Consider the following 19,499-nt stretch of genomic DNA (forward strand, 5'->3'; position numbering starts at 1 on the left):
ATTTATTTTGTGTTTTCATATATTTTCATAGAAGTTTAATGATGAATGAAGAATGTACTGTTTGTTAATTTTTTTGCTTCCTGTGATGAGACAGAATTATATAATTTTTTGTTGTTTCTTTGATATTGCAAGTGTAACACCGAAAAAAAAAGGTTTCTAAGTTCTTTAAATAGTGATATCTGGACATGTGAGAGGATTCGTATGGCGGTATGCCGGGACACATACAAATAAATGAACTCATTCCAATGGCAGCAATAATTTGTCCTAAGCATACTGTGCTTGGGTGAGAATGAAGGTCCTTATTATGCTACATGGTACATTTACAGAATGCTGCGGAACACACGGTTTCCACTGACATGGATGAAACTCACCTGCCTCTGTCTTGCAGTGCAGCAACACTGGTGCTCCCTGTTGCTGTAATCTTGTGCCGAGCTGACAGGCCTTTCACCTGCCTGATAGCTTCGTGTTGAGCTCTGATATCATTGATTTCCTGCGAGGGGGGATTTAAGCTCAGGTTCCCCTCGACTGGAGACGTGTGAGCGAGTCTCACATTTTCTAATTGGGTTCGGCCCCCAAGGATCTAGAGAGTGGACCAGTGCCCTTACTAAATTTGCCTCAAGGACATTCTTTATTAAAGAGAATGAATTATGCCTTCTGATCAGAAATCCAATTAAACTGATCTGATCCTGATATTACAATGTGCACACAGTGAAGAGGTGTTTCTGTAGAAATTTCTTTTTGGGAGAATCCAGTGTAGTTATGTATAACTCTGACTATTAATAACAGGTTCTGAAAATGATGCAAGCAAAGCGACGTATACAAATCATCCTGCGAGACATTTTATTAATCATTCTCTGTTTATAGTCAAGTTATGCGACTTTAAAGTTTAATTTTCCTCCTCATTCATTTTGGCATTTGATGAAGTATGTTCAGCATTTTGAGAAATGCACTAGAAATGTCATGATTATTTTATTTTGAAAATAGCTTAAATGTCACTGGTGTGGTGCTTCCCACTGACAGTAATCAGCCTGTTACTGAGTATGTTGTGTAAACAGTTACCAGTTTTGGCAGATGTGGTGATTTTCCTGAAACTGATTACTAATCGCATAAAGTCGGAAGACAGGAAAAATTAATTTGAAAATCAATGTCGGATATCCTACCAGGGAAAGGCAGAAACTATATAGATCTCTGCATGCAAATATTTTATATTTTAGTGTGGGTAGTGGTGTCTTAATGGTTAGGGACGTGCACTTGTAATTGAAAGATAGCATGTTTGAATCCCCAACCAGCGAGGCACCCCTGAGGTACCCTGAGCAAGGTACTGCCCCAAAGCACTGCTCCCCGGGCCCTGAATTAGCTGCCCCCTGCTATGTCAGGATGTCACAGTTGGGTTAAATACATAGGTCACATTTCGTTGCTGTGGTGTGTCAACAATGACCATTGATCACCAAATTCTAGTTGCAGTATTTAGCTATTCACACTAGCTTATCAACAACGATGTCTTTCAAGCACATCTGAAGCCAAGAACAGTGAAGAAAATGTAAACAGCAAGGTTAAGCAAAACTCAGAAATATGTGTGCTGTCTTAAAATGAATCATGAAGAAGGAATGCATCTAAATGAGGGGAAAGGGGGTGTTTTGGCAGAAATACATTTTACCTAAACTGGCATCTGTTAAAATGGAGCTTTGTAAACTGGAGCTGCTGTTTTACTAGGTAGCAGAGGTCTATACCAAGAATTATTAATTTGTCATAATGGTGTGTGCTTTATTGAAGGAGATGTTAACCTATTGATTTGCTACACCCTGCTATCATGGCAGGATGCCAGTGTTTAAGGACTGCTATGTCGGCAAGGTAGAAACGCAACAAAAGTCGTCAGAAACAACTTGAATTGTTGGATGAATTCTCATCATGAACCTGACATGTTTTGAGTTTCGACTGCTAAAGCTGGTCGGTCTCTGTGATTTCGGAAGGACTTTGATGATCTGAGGCTAGTTTGTGTTTTTGCCTTAAACCACAACATTGTCATTAGTTTGACACTGTTGGTTCCCTGCATCTCGACAGTAGCTGTTTTTCTTTACCAGTGCCCTGCTTGTGTGGCAGCAGCAATGGGTGAAAATGTTGGGAAATGAGTGTTGTCTCCTCTCTTCATTCACTGTCGCATGAAACGGCTAAGAGAGTCTCAGTAAGTCTTTGACTGAAATACATCTGACTAACCGTGCTGTCCCAGAAAATGACTTAATTGTTTAATTTTCCGCTATGCATTGCATAGCCAAATCTGGGAATAGCAAGACTGGGAAAAGACATCCTCACTGCTTAATCAGGCTTGTCATTGGTCCTTCTCCCTCCAAAAGCCACTCTGGAGTACACCTTTGTACTTCAGCCCCATTGTTGTGATTAATGGGGCCCATTACAATGTCAAGTCTTCCTCTAGTGGTTGTTTCTAATTACCGTACCTGTTTTTCCACTGTTTGGGAAGTGTTAAACCCCAAAGTATATGATAACCTGCACGTGGGGATACTAAAGTTTAAGAAGTAATATGCCAAAATAATTGTGCTTTAAGAGTTTCAGGGTAATCTGAATTATATGTCAAACAAATTATCTTCTCAGGACAGGCTAACAATTGTTAGGCTATGATGAAACTGCATTGCACTTTATCATGGAGTTTTAATAACTGAGTGTGTCTGAGAGTTAAATATAGATTTTCACACTCTCACACTCTCCTACACATGCTTGCAGTCCCTGCCAGGACGCTCTTTCCACACAAAGGGATGGAGGTGTGAGACCTGGGGAGGCCGCGGCTCTATAGCTGTCTTTTGCTAGCTAATAGCAGGAAATAATGTTTAAAAAAAAAAAAAAAACTATAGTCAAAGAAGAATTAATGCATTGTCTGATTGTATGACTTTCTTGGTGTTTTTTGCATTATTGTTGGCTAATTTGTATAAAATGTATTGTTTCTCAAAACAAAAGCTAGGGCTAGCAAATCATGAAATCTATACATTTTGTTTTGTGCTCTGTGCGGTGTGTTTTTTTCAGAGGGTTAGCTGAACACCTTGTCCATGTTGACACGGATATCAAAGCAGCAAAATCAGGTAGCTTCCTTCGTCCTATTACATCATACTTCATCATAGGGTGAAGTAAAAGTACTACAATGTATATAATATTAAATTAGAATGTGCACTAAGGAAGTATAGATTAAGGCAAAATAATGTGAAAATGGTATGATCTGTAATTAAATACTGACTGGACATGATTAAACATCTAATCTAATGTACAGCTGGCATAGAACCCATAGTAACGTGCTTTCTTTTGAATGACATGCAACCAGCAGTCAGTACAGAATGTGTCAGTATCTATAAAGGCTGTTATGAAAGCATGAAGGATCTCCTTTAGGTCAGTAAATGTGAACTGACAGTTGAGTCAGAGATAAAGGTTTCTGTCACTTTGGGATTGAAAGTGATTCATGGAACCTCTGTCTGAAGATTACTTATCCTTTTTACTTCATTTATACCTTCCAAGATCAATATGCATGCATGTTCATTTTCTATAGCTTGCAGTATACTCAACATGCAGTATACTCAACATGCAGTATACTCAAGAAACCGATTTGAAAAATAAGAATCTGTAATATCACTATGCAATAATGGTACTATGCACGTTCATCGTTTATCTCACATGTTCATATCCTTGCACTTCGATATTTTTGTAGTATTTATTTTGTCTTTCATAATAACAACATCAGTAATCGATGTTCTGCATGGTTGTACAGGTCCCTGCAACCTTCGGAATTCACATGACAGTTTGCCATATACTTTTTTGGTGTTTATTGGCGGACTTTTCACTTCAGATCATGTTTGCTATGGCACAGCATAATGTCAGGAGGACACACCGTGCAGATCAGTAACAAAATGGCATTTTATTGACAATAGACTAAACAAAACAAGAGACAAAGGGACCACGAGGGGTCAAAACCAAAGCAGATAATTAGAAAAAAGAACTAATTAGGGCTGGTAAAACAAACCCAAGGAAAAACACTGGGACTACAACCAAGAAAACACCTGAAAACACTACCGGGTCATACATACAGGACCAAATGCAATGAATGACTGTGGAACAATGCAAGAGCAGGAACAGGTGAAGGTAATTACCAAACACTGAGGACTCCAAACAGAAGCTGATATAACAAAGAACAAAAACACTAAACAGGGACCAGTGCTGAAATGCATAAAACACAAGGGGGGAAAGCCAAACACTCACACCATTCACCCACACGGTGACCTGGGGAGCAAGGGAACACATTGGGACCTGTGAAGTGCAGAAGGCTAGGAGAACACAGAACGGGATGACCAGCGACACTAGCTGACCTAACAGGGAAACAATAGACAAGGCCAAGACTGATCCTGACAATTTTCCAGTGGATTCAGTGGCTTGTTAACTTTATGTAACTATTTCATGGGTGATTTAGATTTTTTTGGAATCATTATCTGCCTGGCAGGTTTGGTGGCAGGCTGATCCTGTCCCGTTACACATGGGAAAAGTGTTAGGCTATATTTTGTTGTGATTCCATCACTCTTAACAAGGCCAAGGACTTGTGAAAGTTAACCTAGAAATAACACAGTGGGTGTGAGTTTATATTCAACAAAAGCTTCATCTGTACAAAACAGCTGATCAGAAGGGGAAAAAAAGTGAATTTTTGACGGTTCCCCAACGATACTTTGTAAATTTAGATTGCTATCTCCAATTCGTCAAGGTAGTATTAATGTAGCTGATTTAAAACTCTTGGAAACTTTGTCCACTTTTTTTCCTTTGTGTTTTTCAAACTATCTATTGCAGTTCATGTAGAATGAAGATTAAGTTGTGGTTTCAGCTTGCCAGAGAGGTTACTGTTCCAGAAATATTCTAGTGACTGACTGAGATTTGTCAAAGATGCGTTTTACATTTTTTTTAACCAATTCCTGATCTGTAGAGGATAAGAACCTTTTGTATGCTGTCTTCAAAGAGTTCCTGTCCATGCTGAAAGCTGACAATGGATTTTGAATATTTGTGACCCTCCGTTATATACATTGGAGAAACATAAAGTAATCATTGGATACTGTATTTTTGTATTAACTTTACAATGTACAAAAAGCATGATTTCACAAATTTGATCAAATCATCTTTGAAAGAGTAATTGTGAAATACTGTGATCCGGATATTTAATGATTAAATTATTATTATTTAGATAAAACAAAAGATAAAATTCAAGGTCGTTTTCAAATCAGTGACTTACTAATGAATCTGCAAGAGGACACATTAAATGGATGTGATGCTGTTTGATTTTTCTAAACAGGTATAAACCTTGTACTATAAGTGATATATATCACTTACATTATACTTTTATTATTTCATAAGCATTTTTCCAAATTTATGGTACAGAGTTTAAAGAGCTTAAGTGCCCCAACCACAATGAAATGCAATCTTATAATTCAGTCAGTGTACTGTGCTTGGGCAGCCAGTAGGCTATTGGCTATGGCCATGGAGTTGTAACTTGAAAGTCCTATCAATCCTTTGACCATGCTGTGTTCCTGTTTAGCTCCAATAAAGAAGATAATAATAATAATAATAATAATTATATAGGTGTGCATGTGTGAGTGAACGGTGTGTGAGTGTGCCCTGCGATGGGCTGGCCCCCCATCCTGGGTTGTTCCCTGCCTCGTGCCCATTGCTTCCAGGATAGGCTCCGGACCCCCAGCGACCCAGTAGGATAAGCGGTTTGGAAAATGGATGGATGCTATGGATGGATGGATGGATGGATGGATGGATGGATGGATGGATGGATGGATGGATAATAATAACATGATGATGGTGATGATGATGATGATGATGATGATGATAACGAAGAAGAAGAATGTGTGTGGAGTTTGCATGTTCGCCCCATTTCCTTCAGGTACTCTGGTCCCCCCCCCCCCCCCCCCCCCACCACAGTCCAGAAGCGTGCTAAGGTGAACTGGAGTTACTAAAATTGTCTATAGGTGTGAATGGTGTGTGTCTTGTAATGAGTGGGTACCCCATCCTCGATTATGCCCTTCTGGGATTGGCTCTGGACACCCCCCGCAACCCTGAGTAGGACAGCCGGGTCCAGGGAATGGATGGACGCATAATAACGTTATTAATGATAACAAGGAGAAGAAGAATAAGGGATATTAACTGGATGTGAGCTAGTTGGAACAATGCCATAAAACACGATATAAACCCCACAAAATTCCGAGTTAAGCTGATACTTATATTTGACATTGTCTACATCCAGCGAGAGGTATAACACTGTTATTCTGTCGAGGAAACCAGCTTCCAGGCACATATCACGAGAGGAAAATTGGCCCAGGTTGTTTTCTGCAGATATCTGTCTGTAGCAATTTGAGGCATTCTGTGTCTTGATCAATATAAGACGACTACTGCGTATCAGGGGACAAACAAGCTGTATGTGGGAACCCTTGATGCAATGCAATACTTTCTGATCTCATTGGGACCCCCACTGACTTCATCTTTTACTCTATCTGCTTATTCTTATTTCTGCTATTGCTTTTTACATCTTAATTTACACAGCATGCTTGTGAAGGTCGCGAACGTGTTGTACAACTACCTCCGCAAATGACTGTATGTTACGTTATTTTCAATATTTATTAGTCACATAAAAGTGAGATCTTGAAATGACCTGACAACACTTTGGAACAAGGAAGGTATTCTTTGTGGTGCAACCATAAGTTACAAATCATTTAGTTGCAATACAACTTCAACGTCAATCAAAACGTGAACACACAGGAATACCCGGTATTTCATAGCACTACTCACAGAATAAGAAAGGTTGAGGTCTAAGGTGATTACTCGTCCTGATTACTCGTCCTGATTACTCCTAAACTGATTGCTGCTCTGAGCTGTATGGATAGCCTTCAATTAGATATCAGATTTATTATAGAATAAGTTCCGTATCTGGAGGGAACAGCTACCTAAAATGCTTTGGTATCTGCGTGTCTCCTCAGAGGGAAACTCTAATGAGACCTCTGATCTTTCTACCTTTCCTTGATCAATAATTATCCCTGCAGCCAAAAGATAAGACTCAATTTTTTTCCTTCTGAGCATCCATATGTCATATCTGTCAAATCTAAACAATAGATATCTGCAAATTCGTGAAGAAATCTTGCATTACCTCAACAGAAATGAGATTAATAGAACATACATTCATTATATATTAATCATCAAACTTAACTGCATCATTTCAAAGCAAAGTTTTATTTGCGACAATAATTCAAATGGAAATTGTATAGCAAAAACACTTAACAGCAGATATTGATTTAGACAGCTGCATAGAATTCCAATTAGTTTTCTTAATGACCAAGGAGACACTTAAGCATAATTGTTTCTCTCAGGTCATTGTACACCAAAGGCATCCACACATTTCTGCTTATTTCTGACAGCTCTCAAATCTTATGTAGTCTTCGAATTTATATCAACATCATAACTATGCTATACACTCTAAAATATGAAGAATAATATTTATATTATGTATTTTAATTAATATAATGTTAATGAACTGTTTTATTATTTTATGAGAAACAGACTAAAGACTTGGTTTGGGGACCAAGTTTAAAGGGATCTCTTCTTTCACAGTCACCGTTAATTAACGACACTTTGCTAGCTGTCGTTATTAATTATAGCATTAGAATTAAAATTACCATCTTCGGAGACACCCTTGTGACCTCATATTCCACCGAGTGGGGAAGAATGCACCTGGCTGTATTTAAGCAAGTTGAGCACCATAAACCCAGCTGAGAGAGACTGGGCAGGGTTCAGTCTTCAGTGCCCTTGACTTCTCTGAGTGTCTCATTCTTGGCAAGATCATTAGCCCGCTACTGGGATTCACTTGATTAATTCTTATTACTGGTTAATGGTTATAACAAAGACAAGGTCAAGCATAGAGAAGAACTGAAAAGTAAAGGGGTTATCTTTAAAAGCAACATTTAATTATTGCTGTTGTTGCGGTTTATGTATAATTTTATTAAAATTATAGAGGTAAAAATGCAGGTTTGCTTTTTTATTGACCAACATATTTTTTACTTGATAGTGGCCATCTAACCTACATGTTAAAGCCTTGAATTGTCTGAATGGCTGGCATTCATCGTAAATCTGATTTTTGATATTTTTACTTATTATGAGTTCTGTCACATTTGATTATTTTACTCATACACTCAGTGGCCATTTTATTAGGTACACCTGTCTATAACAGGAAGGACCCACATTTGCCTCCAGAATCCCAGAAGGGGTAGACAATCTGTGCATTCATAGAAGCCGTTCTGCATGCTGCCATTATATTGAGCGATTATATTTTGCACTTGTCGCCTTCCCATTAGCTTTAACGAATCTGGCTGTTCGGCCTCTGAAATGCCACTGACTGGGCGCTTTTCGTTTCGTCACGCTTTTCTCTGTAAACCCTAGAGACTATGCTGTGTGAGGATGCCAGGAAGGTGGTTGCTTTGCAGATTCTGAAACAGCCACACATGGCACGAACAGTCAAACAAGTTTTAAATCATTTAGATTAGACATCTTAGCCATCCGAATTCCAAATCCAACAGGTTAGTAAACCTTCCAACCATGTCTGTGTGCCGTATGGAGTGAGTTACATCAACATGATATGCCATGGAAAAATGCTTTCTGATTGTGGTTATGTCGTTCTTTTTGTTCTACACACCGGCAGTAGGATTTGTACTGAATGTTTCCCACCTTATGTTCCACATAACCACAAATCCAACTGTAAAGACAGGAATCACGTAACAATACCACAGAAGATTCCATCTGTGGTATTTTGAACCAATTTGCTGAATTTTCTGGAAATATTCTCATTGTCCCAAAGCTTCCCTCTTGCATCCACTTCCCCAAGGAAAAGGCAATTGATTCTCAACCTTCAGCAGAGAATACATCTTAATTGAACACTGCATTGTTGCCTGTAAAATCTGCCCCCACCAAGGACATCTGATCTCACTGTAGCATAGAAGTGATTTTTTTTAAGAGTCTAAGGAGTTGAATTTAATTTGGGTTTTTCTTTTACATGGCTCTTAGTTTCTCAGTAAAAGTGGTATTTCTGGATAAGATGTTTTATTCTGTGATTGGAAGTATCACAGCCGCAATTTTAGGGTCAGTACAGCAGAGAATATAAGTGAGTTTCAACAAAAAAAAACCCTGATTCTTCACTTCTTATTATTATTTCTGCCCTACAAAAGCAAAACACACTAACTGCATATTTAATAAAAATTTGAGCTATGACTTGGGTCTCTGTTTTAACTTGAGGCAAAATATCTTAGTTGAACTATGCTCATTTTTGAACAAAACATTATCATTTACCTACATACTCCACATAAAGTTGAATGGGAAGAAAAAACTTCAGTTCAGTGTCCGTGTACTTACTGAGTTTTGCCTTTGTAGGGCATTATTATTATCTTATTTTATTTTATTTTATTGTTGGTCATTCTCATATTAAATTTTGTTTGTTATACTACCTGTGTCATGTATTCGGATGCAAACCGTAACATAACTGAACTGTACTGGGCCTAGAAATAAATGGGACTGCAGGGATGGACACAGGTGAACAAAAGGAACGATGTTAATGGCAGGACCAGGGAACACGGGCCTGGGAAGCACTTTTATATAGAGTTAACAAGGGGGCAAATGAGAGGCAGCTGGAGTGTTTAACACGAGGGCAGGAACATGGCTCGTTAGAGCCGCGCTAGGGAGAAAAGAGGAGGAGCAGATAGGCGGGATGTGACCAACTGTGCCCTGGAATAGACTGACATCCTGTCAGGGAGTTCCCTACCCAAAGTACGCTGCATCCTAGCATTGGCTATAGTGATTATGGCAGATGGATGGATGCATGGATGGATGGATGGATATTAGCTCTTCATTAAGATATTCCATTTAGTATTTCAATATTGAGTTTATTAAAATGTGCATAATCAAAGATTTAATAATTTGCAGTTATTTAATATTTTATCTTGTAACTCTTCCTCTAGAATTATATTTTAAAAGCACCTGCTTTGACTTTTTAATCAGTTTCCAGCAGCAAATTTCAGATGAAATATATCAATATGTGCTATACATCATCCAACAAAACCTGCTATTCAGAAGTTTCAGAATATATCAAAAATATTTTATATATCATACGTCAGTTTTAATTCCAAGTTCGGATTAGATGGGATCTCATCATGGATAGATTCAGTGTCAAAGAAAAAAAACCATAGAATCAGGGCCTCTTATCTTGTGATGAACAGAAATCTATTTTATTTGACCTGAACTCCAGATATTATGTGGGACTGAAGTATATTTTTCTGTCACATTTTCTTTTACTGTGTGTAAGCTGACATCATGACAAACGGTGTCCCTGAAATGAATTTTATTTTAAAACTAAAAGAATATTGCACATTAATCTCTCTTTCATTTCTGCTAGTCTCAGAAAATGACTGCAATTACTTTCAGTTATTCCATTTTTGCATTTTGCTTAGCTTCAGGTGTCTGTGTGACTGACTATCCATCAGCTTTGACAGCTTCTTTGTACTTTTATGTAAAACGTGGATGCCTGTCCCATGCATATCATCTTTGACGTGGTTCCTGTTAATGTAGCTTAACTGCAAACCACTGTGACGTGTTTATTAGTTTATTATTATTTTAATATTTAAATAAAGAACCATATATAGCCCCAACATATAAATATAGCCCCAATATATTTTACTATAACAATAAAAACAGACGTCTTTTGTATTTAAAATGTAATAATTGCACACCCAAATCTCTCAATCCAATATATTCATTCATCCATCCATCCATCTCCTAACTACTTATCAAGCACAGGATTATGGGAGAAGTGAACAAGGCAGGTGTACACCATAGGTGAAATGCCAGATCCACGCAAAAAGGGCTGGATTTGATCCCCAGACTCCGTAGGTGTGAGCTGACAGTGTTAGCCTTCTGTCATTTTCATTTAGCTATAACAATTTATTACAGCCATTTGAAGTCTTTGCTGTGACATGGCTATTAAAATTGTCTGTTGAAATTCTCAATTTTGTGACAGCCTGTTGCTATGGAAATTTAAGTCTCTGTTTTCTTAGGCGCATCACATTATACACTATCCACTTATGCATTAATCCGTATGACAGATTTATATATCACTTTTGTATATTTTTAGTATTAGAATACCATACAGATCTTAGTATTATAAATCCTATCAAGAGGCAGTGAGCCTATTTGAGATTATATGGGCAATTTCCTCCAAAAAATGTTTTGTGCAATAAAGGTTTTTTTGTTTTTTGGTTTTTTTTTTCTCAAAAGAATTTTATTTTTCCTATGCAATCACAAATACCAAAGCAAAACCACTGTATTTTTCATTTTGGCTGCTGACAAGTTGCCTAATGTACCATGCTCTTTAAATGTTAATTACAAAGAGTAGCTAGATTTTTTTTTCTCTGCAAAGTTGCTAAAAAGTGAAGTAAACAGTCATAGGCAACCAGGAGTTGTATGTAATACTGACAAAAGGTATATTTTGCTGTCTACTAAAAGAAAGTCAATCAGAGGAGTGTGAAGCTGATACAAAACGGGAGTAAAATTATGAGCAACTGTTGAGAGTGCTGGATGGAGAATGGTGTCACAAATCACTCTACTTTCTCGTTCACTTAGACAAGTGCAGCAGTTTGCCATGAAATATGCGTGGCGCTGGGCATATTTCAGAAGGCAGAGAGGCAGCGGAGTGAAACAGGGCAGTAATATGGCAACTCTAAGTTACATCGCTTTCCATGGTTCGCTGATTAAATCTAAGCATTTGTCGGTATTAATACTAAAAGGAGCTATTTCTCTTTAAATCAGGTCAGAAAAGGCCCCAGACATGAAAAAGAAACACAATGAACAGATTATTTGAAAATCCTATATATAAACCAGTCATATGGGTTATTTTTTTGTTATTTCAATCTTTTTCATCGAAGAACTCGTCTTTGATCATCAAAATGATTCGCCATTGTTTTGGCGTAAACATCTTCCAAAAAATGAATTACCGCTAACTTCAGGTTCATTAGTGCTATATCCCTTCATTATTCTCTCTGAGGTTCCCTTGATCAGTGTGTAACATTTTAAACAGTGAACACAGAAATATAATTATGTTCTGTTTTGTTTCAGATTATCTTTTCTTCATTTACATTTGTTTATTTAGCAGATGCTTTTGTCTAAAGTGACGTACAAATGATAGCAAACAGCACATTATCTTTTTTATTTATTATTATTATTATTTTAAAAAAAGTAAATTATTCAGACACGCACCCATAAATTCAGAAATGGGTGAAACAAAAAATCACACTGTGGTCTCTTCATTTTTTCCAAATACTGTCTGCTGCTCATACTGTCACCTCTCTTTAACACTTAAATTGTATAACAAAAGATTTCGAGAATTACTGCTCAAAGTTCCTTCAAATGTATCCTTGTATCTGGTACGTCTGTGTCCTGAGCAAGTTTAGGAGCCAGTTTTTAATTACATTTATGTCACTTGGATTTCCTTCATAAGTTAATAAATATCAGACGGTCACATGTTTTAATTGTTCTGATTATCCATCCATTTTCCAAACCGCTTATCTTACTGGGTCGTGGGGGGTCCGGAGCCTATCCCGGAAGCAATGGGCACGAGGCAGGGAACAACCCAGGATGGGGGGCCAGCCCAATTCAGGGCACACTCACACACCATTCACTCACTCACGCATGCACACCTACGGGCAATTTAGCAACTCCAGTTAGCCTCAGCATGTTTTTGGACTGTGGGGGGAAACCGGAGTACCCGGAGGAAACCCCACGACGACATGGGGAGAACATGCAAACTCCACACACATGTGACCCAGGCGGAGACTGAAATCTGGGTCCCAGAGGTGTGAGGCAACAGTGCTAACTACTGCACCACCATGCCGCCCCCTTGTTCTGATTACATCTTTCTTATTCAACTGATTCAGTGCTACATACCTGGAATTTGATTTTTGTATCTTGCGGGAGTAATTTACATTGTATATGTTCAAGGGCGGGCGGTATGGTGATGCAGTGGTTAGCACTGGTGCCTTGAATGGAGCATTAACCAGCCTGTAGGAGTGCATTTGTGAGTGAATGGTGTGTGAATGTGCCCTGCGATGGGCTGGCCCCCCATCCTGGGTTGTTCCCTGCCTCGTGCCCATTGCTTCCAGGATAGGATCCCACCTCCCCGTGACCTAGTGGGATAAGCAGTTTGGAAAATGGATGGATGGATGGATGTTCAAGGGCATACATTTGTGTATTGATGGTAGGGGCCCATCCCTGCCAGTATTGAGGGGGTACAGTGTGTGTATGGCGGGGGGACAGGCATGTTTGATGTTTCAAACTTAAGAAGCCTGCTAAAGGTATCCGACCAGTCATTTGAAGTTTAAAAAAAATCTGTCACGTTTGCTACTCTGACAATATTCCACATTTACCATTTTCTGTGCGATATGTCCTTGTCAAGAACAGTTCTGCTGAGATATTCTTTTCAAATTGATAATTTCTACAGAATACAAATCCATATTTTCTATAACAAGAGTGTGTGGGGGGGGGGCTGTACATTCTTGGAATCCCTTTGGTTTATGCTGAAACTGTTTTCATTTAGAGGAATCGTCTGCTTCAGCCTTTAAACTTTGTTACTGAGGCTTCCACAAATAAAGTGAGCAAAGCTTATTTATTCCTTACCTTTTTTTATACACTATTTCTGGCAGAAGGAAAGCCCTGATTAACAGAGGGTGCACGTGTTCTTCACTGGAGTCTTTTACGAGACTCTTCACAATGATATGTACAAATTGTTTAAATCATTTGCATGCAAATTCATTCATAAATTCAAATGCAGTTAAAGCCAGGGCAATTACAGTTTAATCCTAGTCAAGAGACAAATCTGCGTAAACTACAGTCTTTACTGAATTATTTTAGAAAATGTGAATATATTATTATGTTCCTCCTCCCTTATTTGTGAAAGTGTTTATGACATATTTATGTTTCACAAGATGGTTTGAAAAAGACAACTTTTTGAATTTTATTAAAAATTGACTAATTCTTGCAATAATATCATTTCTTTTTCAAAGAAAGAGACTCTTGGCAGTAAAAATACATTTACATTAATCAAATAGATCAAAAATGGGCAGCAGCTTTGATGTACTTTCAGTTCAGTTAAATTAAATGTTTTTTAATTTATAATCCGTATACTAAAAATTCTAATAGTTGTACATCTGTCATGTTTTAAAGAACAAAATGAACAAATAACCACATATTATATAACTTAGTATAAACACAATAAATCTCAAAATTTTAATGAGCATGTTTGAAAGTATCATGTAGAAAACCACTTTGCATTAATCAACAATAATTACAATAATAGTTTTGAAAACGGGCCTATTCTGAATATTTTCCAGCACTTGCTAAATTTGTCTTTGTTAAAACCAGAGATTTTATATCCAGCAGTCATGTAATTACATTTGTAACCTTGACGCTGTCTCTTTTGTCTGGATAAGTGAGCGCACATTGTCTTTGAGGTCACTGCATCGAAGATAAAACTTTATTTTTCAAGTAGTATAGTGAGTGTGATTTGGAAAGCGTGAGCTAAACATCCATTTTTTTCCCTGTGCATGATTGCAGCACCTATATAGTTCTACACAGGGACGGATTACGGACCGGGCCAGCGGGCCCTCTGCCCAGGGGCCCTTGGGGTGCAGGGGGCCCATGGGGCCCCTAGCCCAAAACAATTTGCAACGCTTATCAACAATGTATTTTCGTTTGTCTATTTTAGAGGGCCTACATTCTTTGATCCTCTGCCTACAAGGACCCCTGACCCTATAGGGAGGGCGTTTGGCTGCCAAGGGCCCTTGAATTGTGGTGGTTGTGGTGGTGGTGGTGGGGGGGGGGGGGGGGGGGGGGGGCTCGCGAACGTTTTGCCCAGGGGCCACACAACCTATAATCCGTCCCTGGTTCTACATCCAACAAAAGTAGAAATCTAAAACTTTCTAACAAACATCATTACAGGTGATATCATACTGATTCAGTGGGTGCACAGTTGACCCCCGGCTGCAAGGCTAAGGGTTAGAATCCTGCTCCAGTGATTGTGTGTGTTCTCTTGGCCTTGGGTTTCCTCTTACAAATGTGAGTAGGTGGACTGGTGTCTACATTACCCTTGATGTGTGAGAGTCTGTGTGACCTGTGATTGACTGGCATCCTGTTCAGGTTGTTCCCCTGCCCTGTGACCTCTGCTTCCCTGGATAGGCTACAGGCCCACCAAAACCTAGTACAAAATAAGTGGATGTGGGTGGATAGATTTTTACAAGACGGAATGTTCTAGCTATGTCAAATTTTGAATTTCTAGTATCTCAGAACATTAATAAAAACCTGCTTTATCTCATGATTCAAATATGAACTGCAAGTTTTAGTGCTTCAAATGTACTGCAAGAGACTAAGAGCAGGAGATGGAGAAATGGAGTCAATACTTCAATCATTCCATCAGTTTATAATTAAAAACACTAAATGGTAACATTATTTATGGCCATGATTTAGTAAATTGTAATGCATTCATAAATGTGGCTATAAATATTAATAAAATGGCATAAGCTCTCATCTATAATGCACTATAGATACCTTTATAATGCAGTGCAAAGCATCATTAATGCTTATACTGACCATTATAATGCATTATAAAGGTATCTATAGTGCATTATAGATGAGAGCTTCATGAGGCAGTCATAATGCATTATAAACATCTATAATGTGTTATGCCATTTTATAAATATTTATAGCCATGTTTATAATTCTTTATGAATGCATTATTATTTGTTATGAATATGTTTATAAATTGGGGTGGCATGGTGGTGCAGTGGTTAGCACTGTCGCCTCACACCTCTGGGACCCGGGTTCGAGTCTCCGCCTGGGTCACATGTGTGTGGAGTTTGCATGTTCTCCCCGTGTCGTCCTGGGGTTTCCTCCGGGTACTCCGGTTTCCCCCCACAGTCCAAAAACATGCTGAGGCTAATTGGAGTTGCTGAATTGCCCATAGGTGTGCATGTGTGAGTGAATGGTGTGTGAGTGTGCCCTGCAATGGGCTGGCCCCCCATCCTGGGTTGTTCCCTGCCTCGTGCCCATTGATTCCGGGATAGGCTCCGGACCCCCCGCGACCCAATAGGATAAGCGGTTTGGGAAATGGATGGATGGATGGATGGATGGATGGATGTTTATAAATTGCTAAAAACATGGCCTTATGTCCAAAGTTACTAAATTATTGAAATATAATAAACTGAGAAATTTTCTAATGAGTATATGTGTAGAATATATTGGAAAGAAATCATTTATATGTTTCACTGGGATCTTTGACCAAGGCAGTCAGGTTCACACATTCTGCTCGAGGGTGGAACAAAGGGGCCGCTCAGCCTCTTGGTCACAGTCCAGTGTGCTATTTGCTGCTCCATTTAATCCATTTTCAGTTCAACTTTCAATACACACAATCCAATAATACATTCCCACGTCCTATTTTTAATCCATTTAAATCCTTTAAAAAAAGCCATTTAAAGACTTTGTAATTTTGTAAACCTTTCTATAACCGTAAATGATATTCCTTGAGTATGAATCAAGCAGCTGTGTGTGTTACCCTTCCTCTTGAGAAACTACAGAGTTGCAGTTTAATTGTGATAATGGGCACCTGTGCAATCTCGATAATGAGTAGCTGATAATAATGCAGAAGAGACAGACATTGTGCGCTTCCTGCCACCAATGCAGGGCCGTAGCTAGAAACTCTGCCCCCCCCCCCCCTGAAAAAATGTCACCTTGACACCCCTTATATTCTATAATTTTACACTTTCTAGGGCCCCTATAAAGTGCTGGGTGCCCTGAATCTGCCAGGGTATCCATACCCCTGCTGTGCCCATGTACCAATGCATGTGCTCTTCTGCACTGTGCACTGAGGTGGACGATACACCATACAGCACTGGAAGATACCAGGCTTCAATATGCAATTCACTTTCTTCATCTCTGGAAGCAATTTTACCAATTGAGTTAAAGCCCAAAGACTCCAGCAGAAGTCAACACAAGACACCAGATTGCCACAGTCGTATTGTAATGAAAAGAAGTCTCAAAGATGACCACAACGTTTCCCCAGAAATGCCTCAAAAGATTTAATGCGGAACTTTCAGCAGAAGGCTGGTTTGATTGTTCACTGTATCATTTATACGTATTTCTCAAACATTATTTATATTTTACTTTTTCCAGCATATAGTGTCATCATAGTACATACCTTAAAGTAGAGGGGCATACCTCTTTCAGTACCAATATGGCGTATGGCAGCTCTCACTCAACCTCAGCCTTCGCCATGTTACCGAAGTAATTACTTTCTGAGTCTATATACGGGCAGCTATTATCTGTTGTAATTCAAATACTAATTTGAATGTCCTCTTAAACCTACAAGATTTCAGAACTGCAGCTGCCGTCACTCATATATAAATATATATAAAACAAAAAACCTTACCCATAGATCTAAGTATTTGGTGGATTTTCTATATTTTTGTGACGTGAAATCTGTAATTGGAGTCTTTATTTTTTCACGCTCAGACCTGGGAGATTTGAATATCTCGTTTACAATCTCTTCCTCTGTGTAAACAGCCATCTGACGAAATGTTTGGATTTTCAGTTCGATAATCGGTAATTAAATGTCGACAGAATTATTCAAGTGAAGCTGCAGTATGGTGTTTATTTAGAGTAGCTGCCGTTGTTAAAATACATTTTGTTTACTGCTTATATTGACCATTAAATATGCATCTACAATGCAGGATTTTCTACTGTTTTAATCCTTTCTCTTTGCACGGCAATGTAGAAATGTTACATTTGTCATCCCTGTTTTCTGTGTGTAGAACATCTGAAAGCACGGCTGGAGGAGTACATGTCGCGGTTTCCGAAGGTGAAGATTGTCAGGACAAAGAGGAGAGAGGGGCTTATTCGCACTCGGCTCTTGGGAGCCGCTGTAGCAAAGGGAGAAGTCTTAACCTTCCTGGATTCCCATTGTGAGGCTAATGTGAATTGGCTGCCACCTCTGCTTGGTAAGTCAGAACTGTCAGGTGAGATAAGAGGCAGCTAATGCTGGGACCAGGTGTGTGGGGGGAATCATTTTTATTAACCTTTCCCATCATGCATTGCTTCTGCTCACACCGGGCACTTGCATATTTTTCAGCAGTTTATCATCAAACAATGCAATTATATTTCATGCATAAATATTTTGTTTCTGTATTGTTTAGCTCTCATGAACATTTGCAGCTGGTTTGGGGAAAAAAAGTCATCATACTTATTTAAGGAGTACATTTTTACAGGTGTAAAAAGTAACTATTCAAATACCAATATATCAGAGATGAATGTTTGGTAGTTAGTTGTAACGTATTTTTAGAAGCAGGCTACAACTGGTGTAACACCTCCCTTCAGAAATGCCACTGAGATCTGTGGCAGCGGAACAGAATCTCTAGAATATGTAGCACGCAAAGTGGTAGAGGAACAGATTGCCCATCACGAAATCCGGGAGAGCAGGAAGCCTAAGAGCTTGCACACGGTCCTCTTCTCATCAAGGATTACTTACAGTATGAAGGCATTGGATTGGGTGAGCTGGGCTTTTATTAATAGCATTTCTTGCTAAAATGAAATACAGTAGAGTTCCAAGAGATGAGTGGGTTTTTGTCCATAAATCCCGCTCACTCATAAGTGTATTATAGTAGTCATAATTAGCTATATGTCATGCTTTCTATGGGAGAACATGATCCGGTTTGGCACCAGTAGTCAGCTTTAGATTCTCGAGAAGCATTTCAACACGAGGACATTTTTTATTTCCATTAACTAACCCTGCCTTGTCTATTCTTTGTCTTGCAGAGACCAAAAAGTTTCTGGATCTTGTATTGTCATAGCGTCAGTTCACATTCAGTTTTTATGTAGGTAAATTTATAATATTATAAACCAGTTCTAAAAAAGATTTTTGTATTGTGTGTATATGCAAGGCGGTACTTGAAGAGACACATTCACATTACATTTAGCAGACACTTTTATCTAACGTACAAGAGGTGTCAGAGTGCAGAGTCAGCCAGTGTCCCATAGCAGCTGAGGTCAAGGGCCTTGCTGAAAAGTCACTGCACTCTGTGCAGTGTGGCATTTGAACTTGTGACCTTCCAGTCTCGTGGCACAGATCGCTAAACTGCACAGTCACAGATATTAGGCATTATATATTAAACTGTAATTTTATTAAATTGTAAAATATGAAAAGGAATGACTGTTTCCTATAAACTTTCTGCCCTTTCTTCACCCAGAAACCCTGCTTAGCTGTAATTGTATACTCTGTTCTTCTTTTTCGTAGTTTTCCGTGTATTTATTTGAGATGCGGTAAAACGTGAAAACAAAAGATTGACTCTCCCTTGCTGCGTGATCCATTTTAAGCTACTTTGCAAGACCAT

The 19,499-nt window shown here is 38.7% G+C and overlaps 1 protein-coding gene across 2 annotated transcripts in view; it reads left to right on the forward strand.

Annotated features, from left to right (window-relative positions):
• The window catches only part of LOC125705078 (polypeptide N-acetylgalactosaminyltransferase-like 6), a 129,837-nt gene that overhangs the window by 87,023 nt on the left and 23,315 nt on the right, over nucleotides 1–19,499 (forward strand). For both annotated transcript variants that reach the window (XM_048971422.1, XM_048971423.1), the window contains exon 6: nucleotides 17,925–18,110. In XM_048971422.1, coding sequence (XP_048827379.1) covers nucleotides 17,925–18,110 — 186 coding nt within the window. The remainder of the gene's footprint in view (nucleotides 1–17,924; nucleotides 18,111–19,499) is intronic.

This window comes from Brienomyrus brachyistius, chromosome 12, assembly GCF_023856365.1.
Source record: "Brienomyrus brachyistius isolate T26 chromosome 12, BBRACH_0.4, whole genome shotgun sequence".
Taxonomy (NCBI): domain Eukaryota; kingdom Metazoa; phylum Chordata; class Actinopteri; order Osteoglossiformes; family Mormyridae; genus Brienomyrus; species Brienomyrus brachyistius.